This window comes from Thermobia domestica, chromosome 1 (genome assembly GCF_964235325.1).
Source record: "Thermobia domestica chromosome 1, izTheDome1.hap1.1, whole genome shotgun sequence".
NCBI lineage: Eukaryota > Metazoa > Arthropoda > Insecta > Zygentoma > Lepismatidae > Thermobia > Thermobia domestica.
In genome coordinates this window covers 220,858,993-220,885,312 of record NC_137454.1, presented here as the reverse complement: position 1 = coordinate 220,885,312, position 26,320 = coordinate 220,858,993, and the positions used below count along the sequence as shown (strand labels likewise).

At 33.8% G+C, this 26,320-nt stretch overlaps 1 protein-coding gene across 1 annotated transcript in view; it reads right to left on the bottom strand.

Annotated features, from left to right (window-relative positions):
* The window catches only part of LOC145694263 (uncharacterized), a 462,080-nt gene that overhangs the window by 241,001 nt on the left and 194,759 nt on the right, over positions 1-26,320 (bottom strand). The window contains exons 11-12 of the mRNA XM_081770360.1: positions 14,499-14,627; positions 7,551-7,672 (exon numbers count right to left, since the gene is read on the bottom strand). Of these exons, the coding sequence (XP_081626486.1) occupies positions 7,551-7,672; positions 14,499-14,627 (251 nt within the window). The remainder of the gene's footprint in view (positions 1-7,550; positions 7,673-14,498; positions 14,628-26,320) is intronic.

Below are 26,320 nucleotides of genomic sequence, written 5' to 3'. Positions count from 1 at the left end.
TGTGGTTTTGTATTCATTCCCAAGTTCGTTTACACCAACGTCAATTTTAGTGCGTTGGGGTGGCTAAGATTATACGAAACCTAGAATCACTGTATATATTTTTAAAAAATGGCAACTGAAACAAACGAAACCGTTAAAACTGTAAAAATTGACGGGAAGGGAGTAAAAGCACTTGACTAGTTTTTGGTACCTACGCACTATCGTTGTAAGTAAAGATAAGAGTATGAGAAAAATAAATGAAAGCCTAGTTTTACGTTTCTCGATTATACCCTTTAGGCTACACTGCAAAAAATAAGTTATGTTTGATTTTGAAATTTTTAGAAACTACAAGGTAACCGAAAAAAGTGCTTGCTGTCCTAGCGCAGTTATAAACAAAGAATAATACAGTGGACCCTACGTATCTTTAAGTTTCGAAACAATCTCAACAGCATCCAACACCCATTTACCAATGTTCCTGGTAATAAAATTTTGTGGTCGTGAATGCAAAGAAGTCCATAAGTGCGTTCCGTAGGCCTCCCTCATTTGCGAAGGATCTCCCACGGAGTTTGTTATCGAGGAAATGAAATAGGATTTGTTGGCGCAAGGTCTGGTGAATATGATGCACCGCACAGTATCTCCCAGACTGGTTGCTGAAGGGTCTCTCGGATCCTCTTTGCCACGTGTGGCTTGGCATTGTCGTACATGAACAGCACACCCTTGCGATTCATTAGTGCCGGCTCCTGCCGCAATGCAAGTGCATCCTTTGCAACTACTGAGAGTAGATATCAGTAGTAATGGTATGAGAGGTGGAATTCGTAATGAACCACTTGCCGACAATTCCACCATACAGAGAGCATAACCTTTCGTACGTGCAGAGGTGGTCTTGAGGTGTGAGGAATAGCGTTACGTGGCGACAACCAATGTCTGGTACGCTTGAGTGTGTCATAGAGGACTCACTTTTCGTCATCAGTGAGCAGTGAACAAAGATGGATGTGTTTAGGTAGCGACTAAGCAAGGACAAACAGGTGGTCACTCGTTGTTCCTTGTTGGCTGCCGACAATGTGTGGGGTACCCACTTGCTTAACTTGTATGACTTCCCCCATGCAGCTGCAGTTTGATTGTTTCAGCGGAAACATGGAACCTTTCTGTAAGTTCATCACATATTAGATCACTGTCCTCCTCAGTGGTTGCTTTCAGGGTCTCATCGTCCAACACATGTGGTTGTCCACTGCGAGGTTTATCCGAAAAGGCTCATCTCCCGAATGAAATTTCTGGAAGCAATCCCTGGCGATGCATTCGTTTACGGCATTCTTCCCAAATGCCTGGCGCATGCGGTGACTTCATGCAACAGTTGACAGGCCCACTTAGTTATACACACACACACACGTGAACAAGCTGCTTCGATTCCTAAATTTCTCTTCGACATTGGACGAGCTATGACTTGTGTGTGCACAACGTACCTGTATTACTGAAAGTCGATGATCAGACTAACTTTCGATCGCTTGCCAGGCACGTGCATCATTTCTTTTCCTCTCTGAGTACACGATTAGTGGAATTCAAAAATGATAAGAACATTTTTGGTTATCTTGTACTTTTGGTCTGTTTAACAAGGAACGAAGAAATTACTTGTTAACAGCGTTATGCCACTTTACACAATATTATTTACACATTTACAAAGTCTTTCTTCCCGTATACTCATTGAACACATCTGAAATTCACCACCCTTACAGCAGTTTCTATTAACCAATATCAAGATCCAAAGACTAGGTTCGAGAAAACGATCCTAGATCTTTATGAATTCCCTTCAGGTCCGGCGTTTTTTTTTTTTTTTTTTTTGTTTTTGTTTTTTTGTTGTTTTTTTTTTCTTTCTTTTTTACTGTCACGTGTGAAAAGTGATATGCGTACGATAATTTCGTTGCGGACAAACAAAATAGCTACGATACAGAAAATTACGGTAATTTTAAGTCGCAAATGCGATTACATTATTTATAATCTAGAACGATTGAATAAGTGATGGAAATAAGAAAAATATCTTAACTACAGACAGACTACAATAATTAACCGCCTGCTTCATGCGATTTTCTAATTGTCTCCTGCTAATTCGAGTATCCCTGAAACATACCTTTGTCCTGTTACTTTTCTTGGAGCCAAAACTAAGGAGGAATTTATGAAAAAAAAAAAAAAAACATTAAAATCACCAGGGTAAAAGAAAGAATATTGACATTATGCTGTTTTCTGGTATATGTGATTCCTCTGACCCGTTTTTCGTATAGAAGGTAAAGAGAAAACTATATTTCAAGAAACAAAATAAAATCACATTTACTTGCAATGTCAGTATTTCAACCTAGTCGGAAATAAACTAAAATCTGAATAAATTTTGCTGCGCATAAGACGACTTACTGGACTTATAAGGTAGGCTCTTAAAACGATATTTTTCTCAGGAAAACAGATAAAGACTTTTGTTAATTTATTTTCTATGAAGTCCTTCAGCAAGTAACTCTGTAATTAATATCCAAAATAAAGATACAAACATGATTATAAGAATCATTATACCTTGTTATATAAATACCTTATATACCATGAAACTTGATATATAAACATCTTAGGCCTTATGCAGAGGCGTTCTGACGCGTGATTAGTCTCATACTAAAGAGTTCGACTACCATATGTTTCCTACAGTAGTCTAGCCTTTAGTATGACGCTAATCATACGTCAAAACAACTCTGCCTAAGGTCCCTTATTTTTAAAACAAAAGTGAGCACATGCTCCATCGTCTTCAAACATTCAGCTTTTAAGGGGAAAAGAGGGCAACTTCCAAATATTTGTTCAATATATAGAAATTCCGCAATGTTGTTTGTCTAATTATCATAGGAAAACGGGGAAACCGTTTAAAATGAAGTTTTGAACATGTTTAGTCTTACTAGCAAATGATCAGCTGGTCCCCGCTAATGTGTCCAAACTTGGGCACAATTTAGAAGTTGACCAACTCAGCCTAAATACAGCTTTTAGATGAAAGAGCAAACGGGGGAAGAAGTGATGAGGTTTTAAAGTTTTGCGCTGGAAGTCAATAAGAAACAAAATTTATGTGCATGCAAAACAAAAACAATAACTTTTACAAGGTTTCAACGCATGAACATCTGATTAACAGATTACTCACCCTTTCGCTCTGCTGTTTATTACACAGCTCTAAACTGTTTAGCTGCGCTGTAATTGTTACTAACTGATTAAAGCTGCATCAAGATTTGTTTCTTATTGACTTTCAATGCTAAATTTTATTTCAAACCCCATAATTTTCTCCCCATGTGTACTTCCACCTGAAATTTTGTGTTTAGGCATTGCAAGTGAAATTTTGTGTTTAGGCAGTGTCCACGTTTTCCAGCGGACGCCCTCTGATCATTTCTTAGTTATTTCGAGCCAGGTTTTTATCATGTTATTTTCATTACAATGCATACTTTAAGCGGTGAAGGGAGGATTAAAAGTGTACACGAAACAATAGAGTATCTCACGAACCCTTCATCATAGAAGACGAAACTCGCCATATAAGCTCATTATTAAAAATGTGTGACACATGCCACACAGCTTTTGAAAATTCAGCCTCTAGAGGAGAAAAGGGTCAATTGCTATAATATCTTAATTTTCTATTTTGTAGTCCTAAAATAGCGAAAGCGAGGAAACGTATTAACTGTTTAAAATAAATCTTTCTTTCAAATTTTCGAGTACAGTTATATTTCATTCTTAATTCCAGTTATAGCTACATTAGGTCTTTCAACCGCCATGATACTTTAATCGTCTTAACTCCCACATCTCTTTTTATAAATACAACATCCGAAAAATTAGCGCTGAATTGCCATATCACAAACAAAACGCTTTAAGAAAATTTTAAACATATCAATGGGAATTTAAAAAAATCCTGTACATATATTTCTAGATTTTGTCTGCATGAAACATTTTATTTTATTTTATTTTATTTATTTATTTATTTTATTTTATTTTAGCTTTATATTTAACTTGTAGTCAGTGTTGGGTAAGTTACTTGTAAAAATGTAACGCGTTACAAGTTACTTTACTTTCTCTTAAAATGTAACGCGTTAGTAACGCGTTACTTGCCTCAAAAGAGTAACTGTTACTTTACTTCGAAAGTAACGCGTTACTTTTAGGTCCGAAACTTTAAATGTGTGAAAAAATTATTACTTCAATTTTCCGTACTACTATTACTACCACTATTATTATTATTATTATTATTATTATTATTATTATTATTATTATTATTATTGCACGTTCTGAATCGCTTTATGTAAATGCAAGAACAAATTTTTACTTGATATATGAACATTTTAATATAATGTAACATTGATAAACTGCCATACTGCGTTACTCGTAGGGATGGGCACGAGCGAGTTTTTTTTTGAAACTCGATTCGACTAGAAACAAAGATCTTTGAGCTCGATCCGAGAACTCGGTTCGAGAAATTTCCTCCAACTCGACTCGAATTGGGGTCGAGTTTCGAGCCAAATCCGGTGTGTAGTTTCGAGTACATTCTCCAAGTATATTACATAGACAATATACACTACAACTTACTATTATTATTATTATTATTATTATTATTATTATTATTATTATTATTATTATTATTATAACAACACTGTATATAAACATGAAAGATAGGCGGTTTGTATTTGAATATTATAAAACTAGTTCATTGCCAACCTCGGGAGTCGTGAAGTCTAGGAGTCAAGGATATTGTTTACGAGCTTCTGAATTTGGTTTGAGGGCCTAGGTTGAGTATTCGGCCTCGAGCCAAACACTGTTAAAAGTTATAGGGCACTGGCCAAATATTTTCAAAACTGCTCGGCCCGGGTTTAGAATTGTCAACGGATCGAGCAGCTCGGCTCACAACTCATTCACTATCGACCCGAACCGAGAAGTGAGCCAAGCCAACAGCTCACCCAACCGACTCGGCTAGAGCCCTCGGCTCAGTTGAGCCGAACCGAGCAGATGGCTCATCCCTACCAAGTCAGCTTGTGCCGATGGTTCACCCCAAGCGAGCCGGCTCGAGCCATCTTCTCAGTTGAGCTGAGCCGAGCTGAGCTTGTTATAAAAAATCTCTTGTGATCTCGCTATCGCGACGAGATGCAAGCAGTGTCCCCTCTCGTGAGCAACACTAAAAGTATTCCATATTACTGTTTAGCTTACATTTCTCATGGCTTTTGCTTTCCAGTGTAATCAGGCCATGATTTCAAGACGAGTTAAAACGAACGAGCCATTTATCAAACTCGACTGGACTCGAAACTCGACGCGAAAACTGAATCGGTTCGGAACTCGACTCGAGAATATTACCTTTGACTTGACTCGAAACTCGACTTGAATTCGAGTCGAGTCGAGTTTTAGCTTGACTCTTGCTCATCCCTATGCGTTAGAAAAAATGATTGCTTATTATTGTTCTGCTAAACTAATTATATAATAATAACAATGTTGTTATGTAAAATTAAAAATACAGAATATAGAGAACTATTACACTACAACTAATAAAATGAGAACACATGAACTGGGGGTAAATCAAAACTTGCCAGTAACTCTTAAAATTGATACATGCTTTTTAAAGCTAGTTTCAAACTCTATAATCAACGGGACTCTATGATAAGCAAACTGATCTGAATGAACTCCAATATTACATACCATCAGCAAGCTATTTTCTAGTAACAAAGTAGGCCTGCTCATCAGAACACAGTTTATTCATATTAATCCCTTACTGTATATCGTTAATTATGGCACCCTAGTTGTTGATAAATATTCTCCGCCGGGACACTTCAGACAGTTTACTTTTAAATTCTGTCCACCATCATCCTCAGCTCTTCAAAAAAAAAGTATTCTTTCAAATGTTCGAACGGTAAAATATTTTCGTTCTCCATCTTTATAAAAACAACACCAATAAAAGTAAAATAGACTACCGGTATCATTGCACTCCTAATTCACTCACTGAATGTATTGATTTGGAGCTGTCAAAATTCACGACAAAATCTTCCAGGTGCTTGCAATCAGTACACGTGATTACCCTAAGGCTGTACTCATCTTCCAAAAACAGCAAGGGGTACTACGAACTTATCTGTTTCTCTGAGTGTCGGTGACTTTCAGTCACTGACATACGTAGTTCATGCTCGATTGTTTCATTCTGAGAAATTCACTTACAGGTAAGAAACATTGGTTCCGAAAAAAAAATACATATATTGTAGTTACTCATCCGAAATGTAACGCAAAAAAAGTAACGCAAACTAGGTACGTTACTTAAAAATTTCTAACGCGTTACCGTTACAGTTACTTTGCAAAAAATGTAACGCGTTACTAGGAAACGTTACTTAAAAAGTAACGCGTTACAAGTAATGTGTTACTTGCGTTACGTTACTTTCCAAGACTGTTTGTAGTATCATTGCCTGGGAATAATACAGTTTTCGGGGGTAGGTTACTTTCAGCGACTTCACACATGCAACCTATATCTTGAAGAAATAAAATGATTGGTACTGGAATTGGTCACTTCCGGTACAACTACCTGATTTACTTGCCGGGATTACATCAAGGGACTGCCCACATCTAACTTATATATCAATCAACTCGTCTTGACGAAGTTAAGCGATCAGTATTGGAATTGGACACTTCTGGTCACTCACTTTCGGTTTACACGGTGTTTGATTTACTTTTCCACGTGGACAATATCCAGCAACTGTACACATGCAAGCTTTGTATTAATCAACTCACAATTAGGTACTGTGACGGAGGAAAGCGTTCAGTACCGGAATTGTCACTTCCGGTGCTTGGTACCTAATTTACTTTCAGGAAATGGGCTTTTTCCAGTTATTGAACACATGCAAGCTATATATCAATCAACTAGTCTTGACGAACAAAAGCGATCGGTACCGAAATTGGTAACTTACGGTATGCAATATCTAATACAGTTTCCGAGGTGGGATATTTCCAGTTATTGTACACATGTAAACTATATAATAATCAACTCGTCTTGACGAAAGAAAGCGTCTCCCTTAACTGCTATACACGGTACCTAATTTACTTCCGGAGGTGCGCTATATACATCGACTTCATACATGCAATATATATATAAATCAACTTGTACTGACAAAAGAAACCGATAGGCATCGGAATTGGTCACTTCCGATACACGGTACCTGACTTATGTGCGGAAAGTGGACTATACTCAGCGACTCTACACATGTAATCCATACATCAATCAACTCATAGTGACAGAGAAAAGTGATCGGTACCAGAACTTGTCATTTTCGGTATACGGTACTTAATGTTTGGTAAACGGGATAAATTATGTAGTTCCTCGTTATCAAGTTTCCGTCATTCCCCATTCCCGTTCTTCTTGGGTCCGAATATTCATCTCAGGATCTTGTTCTTAAATACTTTCAGACTACGTTCTTCCCTTAGTGTAAGCGACAATGTTTCGCAACCATACAGCACAACAGGCATGATTATCGTTTTATATATTTTAAGCTTCAAATTCCTCGACATAATTCGCGACATACAAGTTATCTATGAATAAAAATTCAAACACTTACCTTTCTTTGGCATCTGTAACAGCAAGTAGATTGACATCTGCAGAATTTTCCAGTAAAAGGCTTACAGCTTCCTGATTGCCTCTTGTTGCTGTCCAATGCAATGGTGTCATTCCTTCGTTGTCCTAAAGAGAAATAAAATGAAACGTTTAGATTAACATTTCATAGAAAGCCCTGTAGACTAAAAGAGAGATGATAAATATGAGCATACCATGATGGGAAAAATCGTGGTATAAGAAAGTGTAAGAAAACATACAGATGATATCTATGAGTGGTACGTAGCCTAGACAGGAACGGGAATATCCTAAACATTTACCACTCACATTTCTCAGAGGAGGAAAAAATGACAGAAGATTTGAAATCGTAACAGATTTTTATTTCAGTTTTATTAAGCTACTTCTGCAAAATTCAAACCCGTTTCTCTATATCACTTTGAAACTGACATAGCCAAAAATTTAGCGTATTGGTCTAAAGAATGACCCTAGATTATTCTAAGTTTGTTTCCAAAATTTTTATTATTATTATTATTATTATTATTATTATTATTATTATTATTATTATTATTATTATTGTTGTTGTAATAATAATAATAATAATAAGAAGAAGAAGAAGAAGAAGAACAAACTTCGAAACAAACTCAGCATAATCAAAAGTAATTTTTCAAACAAATAAGCTAAAATTATCGTTATACCTTCAGCTTGATAAAGAGAAGCTTGACTTTACGAAAGATTTGCATTTCGGAGATGTGAGGCAACTTAATGTAACTGGAACAATACTGCTATAATCTCTCGTTACTTTCTCCATTCTAATCTGAGTCATCTTCCATAAAATAAATAAATAAATAAATAAATTTGTTTGTTGCTTGACAACGTTCATAACAATCGAAATCGTTAACAAATTTCATTAATTTTTTAGGAGTAAATTAAAATTTCCTTATCTTATTGTTCAAGTACGATAGTAAGACATTACATGTTTTAAATGGTCAGGTACAAAATCAAATCAAATATTGAAAGTACAAAGGATTTAACAGAAGTGGAAACTGAAGTAAGTCCAATGTAAATATTCCGTCTCAGAAACATATACCTGAAACAATTCCTTCCAATATCCAGCCTCTATATGCAAACCAGATGATTCTCAAGTAAAGATTTTAGATACAACGTATATTTTAGGGATATAGGATTTAGATTTCTGGGCTTTCAGCATCTAAGGCCATTTAGCCCGTCACGTTTGAGGGATGACGTCCCTCGGCTAGCACTCTATCCTGAGGAAAAGAAGGAAGAAAAGATTGGAGAAGAAAGGAAGCTGCCTGGAACCTATAAGTTAGGTACCACCCCGGCATTTGCCTGGTGTGAATGAGGAAAACCCAGGAAAACCTCATTCAGGGTAGCTGGCCTGAAAAAGCGTTTTGCACTTTTTTCGACCGAGTGCCCCCACCGGGAACCGAAACAAAGTATATTTTAGACACCATTTACCGTCCAACAGATCTATTTGGACGTAACGTATACAAATTCATTATAACTTCTCAATCTACTTTATCTGAATCTCATAATTTTTCGAACTCCTGTGCTTCAAATTAAAAACTATACACTTTCGATAATTGATAGCTGTCAAAAGTTTTTTCTTTTTAAACCTATTTATTAGAAATATTTATCCCTATGTTTTACTTATACCTACATATAACAAGCACGAACGTAAGGACTTCAAAAAGCACTATTATAAAATTTAAATGCAATTTTTGCTATCGATTTTAAAGAATTATATTGGGTTCGTGCAATTGAAACAGTCCACTGTAATGTAACCAATGGATGGACCACGGCCAGGCGTAAGATACCACAAACTCAGTGCATGTTCAAACAACAAGGTTGGGGTGTCCAGTCAGTCAGGAGGCAGTGTACTGTTAAACAGGGCACGGATATAGCCAAGGGGGATCCGTACCTTCCTTTGAAACCAGAAATGAAAAAAAAGGAAGGATGAAACAAAAAGAAACAAGAAAAAAAGAATCAGCGTTAAAAATTAAAAGCTACAGCAAGCGTTTGCTTACTCTTTCTTATGGAGGACTTGGTGTGGAGGAAATGGGGGAGGGTTCAAATTAAAAATGCATATTATTGTAACAGAGAATTCCGAATTCCAACTAGCTCCATGCTAATCCTATGGACTATAAATGACGAATGATGATGATAAACCAGTTCTATCAAATAGACCCTCAGGCAGAACTTAAGATAGCCCACAATCACCAATAATATGAGAGTGACAAACTTGAGCATAGTGTTGTCGACATCTGTCCTTCTCATTGTTTCCTCACTACTCCAGCCTTATGAGAAACGCATTAGCCGAATTACTTGCGATACATGGTGGCGAATGAACGGAATATCCTGGAAAAGTCAGGGAATTTGAAATTTCTAGAAAAGTTACGGAATTCTAAGAATTTCTGCTACTAGTCAGGGAAATGCCAGGCTTTCGAAAACAGTGAAGTTCTGTAATAGTGTGAACATTTTTTATCATAATTTTTCGTCATTGCTTCTCTGTAGAATCAAACATGTTATTTCAGAAACAGTTTTCTACTGCTCCTTTAACTTGTCATTTGGAACACACAGTAGTTGACGGAATAATAAAAACAAAAAAGTTATGTGGAAAGAAAGTTCTGTTAGCTTTTGATTCAACCGGGAAAGGAAGCAGATATTGTAAAATATTTTACACGACATTATTGGGTATGTACTTTTATAACAGTGAATATGTACTTTTTATAATAGTTGAGGTCATAATGAAAGGAAAAGTGTTATATTTGAGTGAACCGAGAAAGGAACGTAGATATTATAAAATCTTTTTCAATACTTTTTTTATATATTATTTTGCTCGAGATTTCTTCATAGTTTGTTATTAAAATACTAACATATCTTCATTTTATTATCCTAACAAACCAATATATGTTGCCAGCAAAATAGTTCAGATTGATCGAGCCCGTGGTGTGATAACCACAGTGTTTCATGTCACGCCTCCCCCCTCCCGCCATTACGAAATCGTGGCTAAACGAACCAATATATGTTGCCAATAAAATAGTTTAGAATGATCGAGCCCCTGGTGTAATAACCACAGTATTTCATGTCACGGAGCCCCCCCTCCCCCATTACGAAATCCTGGCTACGTGTCTCGAACAGGGTTGTGTAAAGTGTACAACGGAGAACACAATTACGAGTAATTTTCCTTTACGAGTTCAAACTTTTATATTCTGTATATCTATCCGCAAAATGTAACTACATTTAGGTTAGAAGTGGTGAATGAACCCACCATACATCGTTTGTTTCTGAAACCTCGTGCCAGTAATACAAGAACGAAAAATGAGCCCTTTGGCCACCGAGCTCATGTCCTGAGGAGCTTCTCAAGAACACTAGGGAAGTGAACTCTACAAAATGTGTTCCTGAACTTGAAGACAAGTTAGGCATACAATGTATCACCGTCGTACGGTAGCTCCGCGCAATCGGCAGAGTAAAAAAATTGAACTCATCGTTGTCACATGAGTTGAACCAGCCAACAAAGATTGCCATCTTTAAGTGTACGGAATAACCGAGAAAGTTTCCTGCATCGGATTGTCATTTCTGATTAAAAAGGAATCTGCAAAGACAATCGTAAATGATCAGAATAGTTGCTAGATCATTAGTTTCGTTGGATTTGCGCTTAGCATCCCTTTCATCAATGACGCTATATGATACGTAGACCTATAGTTTAACGTGGACTCCGAACCTCATGAACTCCCGCCGGATATTTTTTCGATCGTGATCAACATCCAAAATGGTTTTCAAAACCATCCCTACACCCACAGATGATGATGATGATGCTGGTATAGTGGTGTATGGTTCAGATGACTATATTATTATTAATTATTATTATTATTATTATTATTATTATTATTATTATTATTATTATTATTATTATTATTATTAGTTTTACTGGATACTTTCTCACAGAATATTTGTTTTCTGATGAAATTTCGTATCTTAGTGATTGGAGCCGTTTCTGGTAAATTATCACAACATTACTGCGAACTGACTCTTTTTAGTATTGTTTAAATATTAGTTTTGCTCTAGCTTTGTCTATATTCCAAAAAAATATGCTTTACTTTTAGACTTTGAGAATTGTTTAATGCATTTGTGTTCGGTTAACAGTTTCTTGGCATTCTATGTTCCACTAAATTAATTTACAGTTTTCTTTTCTCTCTCTTTCTTTCTTTCTTTCTTTCTTCCTTTTTAGTGTCAGGTTTTTAATACTGTTATTTATTTTTGTATTGTGTTTGTATTGTTATAGGCTCTTTAATAATCTGATCAATCTTTGAACTAAGGAACGTTCAGTACCTCTTATAAACAAACACACGTGGTGATTGTTTCATTTTATTGGTTCAAGTGCCTTGGAACATCCACGCGGCAGGAGAAAATAGTTCATCGTCTAGTAAGCTGTTTTTCAATGTTTCTGTTTTGCTTGTAAGGCTCAGTACCAGAAATACAATTTCCTTACAATTAAGTAACATAAGCAACGCTGTACCTGAGAATTAAATTGAATTAATGCAATAAAAGAGAATACGCATGCGTAGAAAGTGGCTTTGACTCATGCATGAATCACAGTTTAAACTAACAGGGTACAAGTAGCCTACGTGATCTGAAGCGCTGAACGATAGCCAATCATTCGATAACTGACGGAGTAATACCATTCTGCAATGTTTACATTAGGATCAGAAGATTCGTTGAATGAACTTTATATTGACTGATTTCTTTCATACAAAAAAAAATGCTGCAACAATGAATTCATTAATTATTATATTTAAATATCAACTTTTCATTGTTACATGTCACAAAATATTACCCATTGTTTCTAACGTAGACTTTCAACGTGAGCCATAGCCAGAAAACGAACAAACTTAAGAAGGAAAACTAAGCATGATGTGCCCAACAACAGAAATAGGACAACAGAGTAAGAGGAAATCACACTGAAGCAGTTAGACGAGAGAAACGAGTGAACATATGTTATCTAGCACTTGAGTCGAGCTTAGTTTTCACCATTTCATTTCGATTGAAATATGTATCCTGAAGGAAGGGGAAAAGGGAGTTAATATACCAATGCCTTTCAAATATCTAATACAAAGCTATTTTTCCACGTTCATCTAGTAAATTTATAAATTTGAAAGTTTGTAACGGATTACATTATTTTCAATTTCTGATTAATGTAATTCTTAATTTCTGCTAGACGGTAGTGGATTGCTCCAATGAGGAGAAGTTTGAAAGAAATTCTGATCTATCTTCGACCTATTCAATTTTGTAAGGACTGTTGTTTACCCATTTTCCTACTAAAAAAAAAAAATCATCTTCACATTAGCCTCCTATATTAACCTAACCAAAGGCTTCGTTCAGAGGCTTTAACGTTACACCCTTTGCAAATTTTTCATTTGAACATCGAGTTTTACCCATCTTAGGCATTTCAATGTAGTTATCATACAATATAAAGCAGCGTTTCTCAATAGTCCGCGAAGTTCGAGATCTGCCTTGTGCTTCTCTCAAATTGAACATTTCATTAGTTAAAAAAAAAAAAAAAAGAGAGAGAGAGAGAAAGAAAGTAAAATTTAAGTGGACTGCATATCATACACTATACTTGAGAACCTCTAACAGGTGTAGATTATATGCATAATTACTTTATCCAGTTTAACAAGGTAAAAGTTATAAAACTTTTGGTATCTGATATAAATGTATCAGCCTGAAGTAAAGTATTGGTCTGAAAATGTGGGAGAAATTGTACTTCAAAACAGTAAAGGCAATACAGAAGTTGAAAGTCTCGGAATGCCAGAAAGATGTGCAGAAACCACAGTAGGCAATTTGCCCCGGGACCACTTTGATCATATTTGACTTTTTTTTAAAAAAAAATCTAGCAATCAAAATAAAAATGCTGACTTTTCTCAGTCCTCACGACGATATACTAATAGAACACAACAAATTTCCAGCAAAGAACAATTAGATGATTTTAATGGCTAGAGAAATTATCAATTGTGAATATTTTGTGTCTTCTTCCAGCCAAGGATCATTGTTCTGCTTCCCTTATAAAATATTCGATGGTGCATCTCAGACTGCAACATCTAGTTTGCACTATACTGGTATACGAATAGTTGAACAAGGAAATTCTGCATCTCACCAAGACTACTTGTCAAAAGTCATTTTAAAATATTTTTGATAGCCTTCCATATGTATTTTTTTCTATTAATACTAACACAAAATTAATGGAATACGAATAATACTATTTTAAAAATGTAAGTATGCTGTTATAGGGTTCAAATCATTAATAAATAAATAAATTTGCTTCCGAATGAAACATGAATAGGGATGTCCGTAGAACATTCCGACTAATAACAGTGCTCCCCCACTTGAAAAACAGTTTGAGAAACGCCAATCGAAATAAAACAAACCACATAAATTTTCGTTTAATAACATTACAACTTTTTAATGTTGTTTCAATTATAATTTCCTTGAAAAAGAACTTTAATTCAATCTCAATGTTTCAAGTTTCCCCATTGTTTTTATTACCTTTCTGCTTCCTTCTACTTACCAGATAGAAACGAAATTTTCTGCATAATGCAATACGAGTGTCTTTGACATAGAAAGATATTGATTTTGTAATTGATATTGGACACATATGTAGGAGTATCTTAATTACCCAGTTCATTACATTTATGAAAGATTGAATTATGTCGTGGTAATAGTTACAGATTGTTCATTACTAGCCAAACAAATATGCAATTAATCACGTTTCATGTTCTATTTAGTTCACTACGTTCACAGAAAATCAAAACTACGTATGTTATACTTGTAGATTATTCAATATTGTATAAGAAAGGAAGACAGAAAAAAGAAAAAGAAAATAATCTGCTATTCATTTCCGGCGCTGTTAACAATATCTCAAACGCAAGTGAATATTTACCTGGGCGTTTATATTTGCTCCATTTTCGATCAGTACGGACATACAATCAGTAAATCCACCATAACTAGCCATGTGTAACGGCGTTCTTCCGTAATCATCTTTTGGATTTAAATCCACTTCTGCTTGAACCTAGTATAATAAATAATGCAAAATTAGGAGATAATAAGGATTTATGTATAGTTTTTATTTATTTAAGTAACAATGTGTATAATACTAATGAATTATACAATTTCGCTGTAGTTGTTGGTTTCAGAGATAAGTTCGTTACCATTAAGAGTCAGCAATACCTAAAGGGAACTGAAACAGAAAAGGGATACTTTTTTTTAACATTAAATTATTTTTTCTTGTTCCTTCTTTTTTTTATGACAATACAAACAATGAACATGTTGCTCATAGTGTTCCATTAAAAACATACAGATACAACTTATCGACCAGACGGTGTTACAATTTTTCATTACTTTACATTATTTCCTTCAACTATTCGAAGAAGTTTTGTTAAAATCAGATCAAAATTTTTCTGAAAAGAATCGTTGCACTTTCAAATTTCAGGTCTCTTTTCTGATGCCTTGTTCATGGAGGATAAAAATAGGACAGAGACGGCTCTGTAAGAGAGTCACCTAGTTACGTGATTTTTAGTTCAAAAAAAAAAAAAATTATGGACACTTATTTCTGTATAGGAATAAGGTGCGACTGAACCAAAAACATAGTTATTTTAATATGGAGTCTACGACCCTGATTGATATCCATGAGGAATTTGGCAACATGATTTAAGTCACGACGCTTGATGTCACCTCTTTTTGTTTGTTCTAGCTTCGCTATCTCTCGCGTTAGCCTGCCTCGGAGAACAGCCCTTTAAACAGCTGCCCTTACCTGCAATGTAATCACTATTTTGACGTGTAGGAATCTCCTTATGGCAGCGGGAGAAGTGGTAATCGAAAGAGGAGAGAAGGCAAGGCTCTTCGCTCTCTGCTGGTTTTGCGCGCTCCACACGATGAAAGTGGGAGGAACACAGACAGCTTGTCGGGGAAAAGACTGACTCATGTTGTTTCAAGGGTGAAATAATTCGTCCTTTAAAGTATTCTTTGTGACGCTTAAATACAGATTATTATGAAGAAAAAAAGTAAAATACTCTTCTGATGCATTTTTCAATACCCGAATCTAATGGTACGTAATGTTAACTTTATTATTATTATTATTATTATTATTATTATTATTATTATTATTATTATTATTCAAGCAAACATTTAGGGAGTGAATGAATAGTCTTGCACCACATTTTAAGTTGATTTACCTCTGAAATGTTACTATTTTGTTGCGAATCTCTAAGCAAATAAATAAGTCTTAGAGTTGCAATTCAAGTAAATAATTATAAAATACCAATAAGCAGAGAATAAACAATTGTTAAGTCACGTACGGTAGGTTTAAGGCGAAGAATACTCATGAGAGATTCAGTAAATTCAGTCCCCGCTAAAAGAACTGCACACATACTTTGTAGCTCCCTCGTGGATATATGGTTAGTAAATACTAATCAGCATGGGATATCAAGATTCAATTCCCGGTAGGAGTATATGTGCCGAAAATGAACGATCAATAAATGATACATTTGCTTTAGCATCGAGTGCATACCTACATTTTAATTCACCACGAAAATATTGTGTCCCTATTTTACAAGTTCATAAATATTATAAATATATGAAATGAGAATAGTTTATCTTGTTATCATTCCCTAATCCTTCGTATCATTTATTTATTTATTTATTTATTTGTTTATTTCGTTTCCCGCCGTAAGAACTTTGCGTTCATGGCTTCGTCAAGAGATACATTCTTACAATTAATAATACAAATATTATAAAAATAATATATAATAATACAAAATATATAATAATAATAATAATAATAATAATAATAATAATAATAATAATAAATAAAACTAAACTAAAAGTATTTTTTAAAAATATAAATTGTACCTTGTTTTATATATTTCCACATTCAAGTAAATCTTAATACTTACATTACAAAGAAAGATCAGACTGAAAATATTCATCTAAAATATAGAAAAGATATTTATGTAACAACTTGAGACGTCTTTTAAACTGTAAGTTTGACATATGTTTGTCCCAGTCTGGCAATTTATTATCAAGTTTTATTCCCGTGTGGTGTAACGAATTTTGAGTTTTTGTTAGACGGAAATTTTGTATATGAATATGATTGGTTGTTCTTGTGTTGTATTGGTGTAGATCCGAATTGAATTGAAAGTTTATTTTATTCATATGTATGAACGACGTTGTTTCGAGAATGTATATACACGGCAATGGTAATATTTTAAGTTTCTAAACAGTGGTCTACTTGGTGTATGAAACGGAACTGATAACATTATTCGTAACACTTTTTTTCTGCATTGTAAATACTCTTATCGCATGACAGGTTTAACCCCAGAAAATGATTCCATACGACAGAATTGACTGGATCAAGCCGAAATAGGTTGTTTTCAATGTCTCCGTAGTTAGAATCTTACTAAGTTTACGTATAATATAGACTCTCGTGCTTAGTTTCCTCAACAAATCATTCACATGTCCATCCCATGTTAACTTAGAGTTTATTTTTAACCCTAAAAATTTACAAGTGTCAGATACCTGCATGAGTTCCCCGTCTATACGTATTTGATGTATATTTAGAGAGTTTAGTTTTCCTTCATTGAAATTCATTATAGTAGTTTTTACTGTATTTAAGTTGAGTTGGTTTGCTTTTACCCATTCTGCAATTCTGTCTGTCATGTTCTTAAATATGTATTCCTCGGAGCAAGACTTACTTGAGATTTCAACTAAAATGTTGGTATCATCAGCAAAAAGGACGCTTTTGTTGGGAACTATATAATCGGGAAGATCATTAATATTATATATATATATATATATATATATATATATATATATATATATATATATATATATAAGGAAAAGTATAGGACCTAATATTGATCCTTGTGGAACTCCGTGTCTAATGTATGTCACCTCTGACTTGGTTGGACCTATTTCCACATATTGCATGCGGTTACTTAGATAGGATTGGAACCACAAATTAGCATGACCTCTAATATCATAATTACGCAATTTATTCAATAGAATTTTGTGATTAACAAGATCAAAGGCTTTTGTGAGTTCCAGAAAAATTCCGTACATTTTATTTCTGCTCTCTCTCGGTTTATATATATCACTTGGAAAAGCAACGACAGCATTGTTAATTGAACTGCCCTTCCTGAAACCGAAACCTGTGAAAATATTATTCTCTTCCAAAAAGGGTACCAATCTGTTATACATAACTTTTTCTAAAATTTTGGAGAAAACAGATAGAATAAAGATAGGACGATAATTTCATGGGTCAGTAGTTGATCCTTTTTTGTGTATAGGTCTTATTTTTGCAAGTTTAAGATCTGGAAATGTTCCTATTTCAAGGGAGGAATTCCACATATTAGTCAACGGTATAAGAAAATATTCTAGACATATTTTAAGTAAATAACAAGGAATATCATCGGGTCCAGAAGATTTTTTCGTCTTCATTTTTTTAATAATCGATCTTATTTCTAACTCTATGGTAGGTATTAAGTATATAGATTTAGAGTTGCTACATAATTTTATGTTGGTGCTTTCAGACCCACAATTACTTGAGTATGTTTTAGCAACGTTGGCAAAAAAAATCATTAATTAGGTTAGCAATATGGTATTTATTTGATATTTCTTGGTCATGGTGGATTATTTTTTTTTAATTCCTATTTTCTGCAGTTTTGATACGGTTGATGGTTCGTTTACTATTTGCCATAGGGTTTTGTTTTTGTTATCTGACTTAGTTATCCTATTTGATGTGTGCATTTTCTTTGCTGCTTTTACTACTCCTTTAAGAATACTTCTATATTTATTAAAATATTCTTTTAGTTTCCTATTATTCGTCTTTTTCACAATTGTGTGTAATTGTTTCTTTCTCGTGCAGGAATTAATTATGCCTCGTGTTATCCAGTTACATCTAGTTTTGTTAGAATATACCTTTATTCCCTTAAGTGGAAAGGCTATTTCGAAATAGTGTCTAACGGTATTAATGAGCTTTCTGTATTTGTTGTTTACATCATTTTCTAGTAATGTGTCCGTCCAGTCTTCCTTGCTAAGTAGATATTGAAAGTATTTCACGTTCGTTTCATGAAAGTTTCTTGCCCACTTACATTCTTTTCTATCACTTTTCCGATTTTGGGGTGTAAGTGTTATATTTATTCGAACTGCATTATGGTCTGAGAGTGATGTATTAAGATTATTTGTTTTAAAGGAAGTAGTTTCATTATCTATTATAGTTTGATCTATACAAGATTCTGAGTTTTCTGTAATGCGAGTTGGAGTGTTTATAGTGTGTTGTAGGCCGATGGATTGTAAAGTGTTTGAAAATATTGTTAGGTAATTTGATGGTGTCAGAAAATCAGTACTTAAGTCGCCACATAATACGATTGATTTACTTTCTTTCTTAACTATTGTTAACAGTTGTTCTAATTTTTCAATGAACCGGGGAAAGGAGTTGTCAGGTGTTCTATACAAGACTATTATAATGAATCTAAATCCAGATTTTTCTATTTCTTTAACTGCATGCTCAAATGTCTGTTCCTCATTTAGGTGCATGCTGTTGTTTTTGACTTTATATTCTAATATTTCCCTCACAAACAGAGCACCATCGCACTTACTGACAGTCCGACAAAATCCACCAACACATCTGTAATTTGGGAAGACTGTATACTCTAATTCGTCTTCCCTCAACCAGTGTTCGGTAATACAAATTACATCTGGGTTGATCAGCTCACTGTCGTTTCTAATTAATATGTCTAGTGCATCTATTTTGTTTCGAATGGATTGTATATTCTGATGTAGTACCTTTAGTTCAACTGTATTACATTGGTTTAATTGATAGTCTACTGACCTAGAAGAAGTATCTATATTGATGAGTGGAGCATTTGTCATCTCTTTGATGCTTAGATTTTCATCTAATTTAGAGACATGTTCCCCCATTAACTACTTTAGAAGTGATATTATAGTCTCGTTACATAAAAAAAATCATTATTCCTGAGTTTTTCCGGTAATCGCCTTTGTCGATTGGTCACATGCATACTACTGCTCGGGGCGCCTACTGTTGAATGTGCATGTTTCTTTTGTCGTGTCACGCATTGAGAAATTGGGAGAATAACATCTGCGTTTGCTTTATTGTGTTCCGAAACGTTTTCACTTCCTTCTGCGCTACCATTCAAGAAAACAGCCTTGGGTTGCGAACTCACTGTAGATATGTATGTATTACTTTTGTTAAAATTACATGTTTGGTTGGGTACTGTCTTTCCAGTATTAAGATATACTAATGTTACTGATGTACACCCCAAATTTTCTAGCATCTTTTTTGCTACTAATAACATTTGGCTATCCTCACGGTGCATTTCGAGCAATCCATTCCCCATAGCTAAACTGAAACTTACTTTGGAAAACTGAAATGTGTTCAAAGTTCTAAAGACATCTTTTACAACTGTACATTTCGACGTTACATTTGCATTATTAGTAACTTGTTTACAGGCTGAAGATGTTGTTTGTCCATTTGAGTACTGTACACTGTTAATAATTACGTACGTTAATGGGCATGTAACCAAACGATTTTATAGAAGCGATTGAGAAATTTAACTTGAATAAATAGTTTGAGCAATGTTGGCAATATGAATTATTTCCACTTCTTGAATTCTTTGTGTTCAGTCAAGTATTTAAAATTAAGTTAAATGACTCTGTATGCAGGGCATATACTGAATATATGGTTACACAATGTCAAATTCGTACTTTTTTTCTGTAATATTTGTACCTCACATGAGAATTTAAAGAATACCTTCAAAGTGGAAAAATACTGGAGGCCTCGAAGCTGGGGATTGATTTTGATTGAGGCGGGGAAAGCAAAGTCGGTTTTGCCATCATTGCTAATGGACTTCTCTTGTAAAACTTGGGAGCTGCCACTGAAATAGGAGCAAGAAATAAAAGCGTCAAAGAAATATAAATTATTTTAGCCATCGAAGAAAAGCAATGACTTTACATTCCTCGTTGGTCTGGTGGCTAGCGCACGCGCCTTTGGTGCACGGGGTCCCGGGTTCGATTCACGGTGGAAGAAAATTTAACGCATTACCATGATTTGAATTTCACCTTAAACTGTAGGTCCACGTCTCATATAACCTCAGTGTTAAAAGGGACGTTGTTTCGATAGACAAATAACTTCTCCAATTTATTGCTCCGATCATTCGTTAAGCTGGTTGTGAAATGCCGAGATCAAATTGTGTTTCTTTGTTTGAAAAGAGAATGTTGTCAGGTCGTGTCAGTACTTAAAGAAAAATAAGTCTTCCATTCCTTATTTAACCAAACTTGTTGACTATTTTAAAAGACTAAATAGATTTTCAAACTCAGTTTTGGGTTTTATTTTGGTTCCAAATGAAATTTTTGTGTCTTTATATTAGTGTGTTTTTTGTAAATTTTTTGACAGATGTGAAACCAAGTATTGTGTTTCTGCATCCCTCAATATATTCCCTGCAGGTCTTTGATATATACTCTTAAATTTCTTTATGTCGTGCCAATATAACCCTCAAGGCAACTAGATTTTATGTAATTTATTCCTAATTTTTCATTAAAATTCGCATAGGTAATGAGATTTTAAACACCAAATTTAATTAATTGGGTAATGTTTTAGTCCCAAGTTGTGGAGTTTTAATGTTACACATATAGACTTGCCTGGTATTACTAAAAGAAGTTTAAAACTACATTCCAAAGAACATTTTAGGAATACGAAAACAATATTCCTGGTATCAGGTATATCAAAACATTTTAGTGAAATAAAACACAATATCGGTTACTCAATAATTTATTTAGAGTGAAAAATGAAATCTAAATGTTGATTTTTAAGATTTTGTTTCTTCGTTTGAAACAACCAAAACTTCGCATAGATAAAATAAAGAATGGAGATTGTCATATGTAGGACTGTGCCTGTACATTAATAAAATGGTAGATTCTTTTCTCTTCAATTGTCATGCACTATAAAATAATGTTATCTGTAATCCTTCAATTCATTAAACTAGCACTTTGTCTGGTTTTTAATATGCTTAAAATCCAATAAAAGGAGTACGTGAAAATGTTCAGTGAAAGGGTGGGTAGGCTTTAATTACCTTTCTGTATATTTATATGAAAAGCTTAGCTACACGTATGGAGACTGTGATTTAAAAATACTCAGTACTGCCACATTAACATTAAAAACACTAGCCCTTACCGCTGATCTAGTGGCAAGCACGTGTGCGTTCGGTGCAGGTGGGTCCAAGTTCGATTCCTGGCCGGAAAGCAGTAAAAAAAATTAGTTTCGCAATTTTCACTCATTTATCATTCGTCTCCTTTAGCTTAAAGGACACAACCATGGGAGGTAAACTAAAAACTTATTTATTATTATTATTATTATTATTATTATTATTATTATTATTATTATTATTATTATTATTATTATTATTATTATTATTATTATTATTATTAAAGACATTAACATGAGTTACAAACCTTATCTTTTAAAACAAAGCAACACATAATTTGACCTCGTTATTTTACAGCGAGCCACACCATTACCTGACGAGTAATAGCAGCAATAGATTAGACAAGGTACTCTTCGCTGCTCTTTCCCGTGAGTCTATTCCTTTATATATCATTGATGTCTTTATGTATCTTACTACTACGTAATTTTATACTCCGTGAATAAGGCTCTAGAAAACAGCCGAAATCCTAAAAGGGCAAGGATTATTCCGGAATCAGAATTTGAAGTGAGATGAATGTTAATATTCCTAAGTGTGCTAGCATACTGTCCAAAGTTATTCAGATGAATTTAACATTTGAAATAAACAATGTGTATCTATATATTAACTATTTCATCATTTAATATACATGTTGAATATATTCATTTCTCTATTATGACAATTTGTAGAAAATATGATTTGTTTTATTATAAGTAAACAATGTGTCTCTACAGATTAAGTATATCATTATCTGGTAGATATGTTGAATATGTTGGTCTCTATTGCAAGTTCTTGTGGAAAGTATTCTTTCTGTTATTATTTGCAATAAACAATGCATGTCTAGAGATGAATTGTTATCATCTGACAGATATGTTTAATATGTATCGCGTGTTTGGATTGTAACATTTTGCAAAAAATGTTCTGTTTCATTATTATCACTCGATAGATATGTTGAATATGCATGTCTCTGCTATAACATTTTGTAGAACGTATTCTTTGCTTTACTGTTACCAGTAAGCAATGGATCTCTATGAATCAATAGTGTTATTATCTGTTAGATATGTTAAATATATAAGTTCTTGTAAAAAATAATCTTTGTTTTATTCTTTTCAGTAAACAATGTATATCAATAGATTAACTGTTATCATCTGATAGACATGTTGAATATGTATGTCTCTATTGTGACATTTTTTGTAGAAAATGTAACATGTTTTACTGTTTATAGTAAAGAAAATACTCTATACATTAATTCAGTTATCATCTGTTAGACATATTGAATATGTTGGTCTCTTAGCAAGTTCTTGTACAAAATATTCTTCGTTTTATTATTATCAGTAAGCAATATGTTGCTATAGATTAATTGCATCATCATTTGATAAACATGTTGAATATACACATTTTCTCTAGTGTAACATTTTGTACAAAATGCTCTTTGTTTTGATATTCTAAATAAAAAGTAGTTCACCTTCATCCTAAAACTGACTTCTTCTGATTTTTTTTTTTTCCAAAGTATCGCTGCCTCTTAAGTAATACAACTTAAGTCAACTATAACGTCCTAAGATTTTACTACTTAAGGCTCTTCGCTAAGTTCGGCCCCATATTTCTTTTAATTTTAGAGAGTAAATGATAGAGAATGTAGAACATCAAAAGTCAGAAAACGAGTCAGACAGTACGTGCAAAGTGCTATTGTATGACCTAATAATTGTTTTCAAGACCTCTCCAATAGTGTACAAATTTGAATGAACAAGAATTGATATATCAATTGCGCACTCCATGTAGAAAAAGTTCGGAAATAGTTACTAGTTTATTTAGTAGATACTGCCTGGCTTACTTTCTACGCTTTTATATTCTTCATTGTCTAAGTTATTTATTAAAATTAAAAAAGTGGGAGTGAGCTTAGAAAAAAAATCTTTAAGAATGAATCATGTAATGTAAATATAACTGTTTTAGATATCCTTCTATATATAATACCTGAGTAGTATTATTAGTGATGATATGAAGTGTGAACGTGAAATAAAAGCAAGGATAGGAATGGCGAAAGAAGCGTTTAGGAGAAAGAAAAGACCATTTTTTGGGACCTTGAATAAAGAGTTGAGAAAAAAGACTCATAAAATGTTTCGTGTGGAGTGTTGTGCTGTATGGGTCAGAAACATGGACATTACGGAAAAGCTATGAAAAACTACTGGAATCTTCCGAAATATGGGTACAGAGAAGAATGGATAGAATTAGCTAAGTCGAACGAAAAACGAATGAGAGGGTATTAGAAATGGTGGGGGAGAAAAGAACTATTTTAGACATTATTAAGAAGAGGAAGAGAAACTGGTTGGGACTTTGGCCAAAAAGGAACTGCATCATGAGGAACGTGCTAAAGGATATGATGGCAGGAAAGAGGGAGAGGGCGAAAGAGACTACGGACGGACGGAAGGAGACTACGAAGGAATGGACGATATCAAAACAGAGAAACCGTACGCGAAAATTAAGAGGTTAGCGGAAGATCGTGGAACATGGAAGCTTCTCAGTTGCAGCAAGTGACCTGCCAAGTGGCAGAATACCTATGATGATGAATATAAAATGACTTCCGTTAAGTTTTGCTGTTCTTTCTTGTTGCTTCATATATTATGAAAAACTTCAAAATATTCTGTAAAGTTAACTAGTGATGCTGTGCATTGTTCAAGCCAGCGATCTCCTCTTTACTAATTTTAACCCTAAACTATAGGAATAAGTCTCTAATCTCCGACAATGTTCTATAAAAATCTGAATGTGTTTAATAAATATTCAAGAAAATATATTTTATAAAATTGAGGATAACGCACTCTCTTATTATTGGCTTATTTCAACTACAAGCAATTAAAACCGATTAAAAACTCTCCTAAAAAAATATACAATACTCGACAAAATTGCATTTTTGTATTTTTTTAATTTTTATTTTTTATTTATTTATTTTTATTTTTATTTTTTTTTACGAAAGTTATCATATAATTTTTTTAACAAAAGAGACACTGACCAAAGCTTAAAACCCACTTTATTTTAAATTATAATTTGTAACTGTTTCGGATATCTAGCATATCCTTCTTCAGACAGAATTTAAACTTTGTCATAACAATATTTATATATATGTCTGTATTTTCATTTATTTTCGATAGTGTCTGAAGAAGGATATGCTAGATATCCGAAACAGTTACAAATTATAATTTAAAATAAAGTGGGTTTTAAGCTTTGGTCAGTGTCTCTTTTGTTAAAATAATCAATCCAAAGCCATGAATAGTCTTACTATATAATTTTTATTTCAGTCTTCGGGAAGGGAGGAATGAGGGATATGTGAATCCTGATATTTCATTGACTTCAACTACGAGAGTGGATTTATGTGAAATGTCAATAAATACATACACCATATTGTGTTAAAATTGAGTAATATTTACAAAAGTTATCACAAAACATATATACTTTAACCTGAAGGAAGGAGGTTCTCTCTCTTTCATTCTCGAATGATTTTAAATCCAAGTACTGAAAATGATTGTGAAGCCTCAACAGCTATACGCCCTACTCCATGAAAATCTAATACATTTTACGAAAGACATCTTGGATTATATTTTTAATCGGAGTTGGAGGAGTAATCCATACCACATAAGGGACTAAATTCAAAACTCGTTCTTGAATAATTTTAATCCAAGTACAGTGGATTACGAAAAAGGGTCTAAGAAAATATACAAAATACTGTATCAACATATCGGAGAGAGAATTATTCCACTACTTTATTACTTATTGATTTCAACTCCTTGCAGAGTGAATTTTTTAAAGCTTTAAAGAAAATGTACGACATATTTATACCAAAATATCACAGTTGTAATGGAAATTATCGTGGAAGATATTTTTTAATTGGGGAAGGGGAAGAGTAATCTATACCACACGAAGGCCTGAATTCTTAACTTATTTTAATCCCAAACACTGCGGATTACGGAAAATACATTATATTGTACGAAAATCGAATGAAGTTTAGAAAATTTATCGTTCAACTCTAAAAGAATCGTTGAGAGGATGCTAGAAAGATAAGTTCATTACTTTATTCTTTGCATATTTTAACTCCATGCAGAGAAGATAATTGGAAATCCTCAAAGAAAATGTATGGCACATTACGCCAAAATTGGACATTTCTTAACGAAAAATCGAGGAACATATTTTTAAATTACGGGCCGGGGTATTAATCATATTTTTATTCTTGACAAATTTTAATCCTAAGCTGTGGGGATATTTCCAATGCCATAAAAGAAAATATACACTTAGTTTTGTCATAATTGAGACTTTTTACGTAGTTTATATTAGGAAATTGCCTTGCATGTACATAGGTAAGCTTGAAACACGGGGTGGATTTTACCCCCTTTTATTCCCGTTGTACTTGTTAGATTGCAACTCCAAACAATATGTTATTTGTGCAAGTAGAAGGAAGACACAAAGTTTCATCAAAATATGGTGAGTTTTACAAGAATTATTGTGGAACATACAGATAGACATA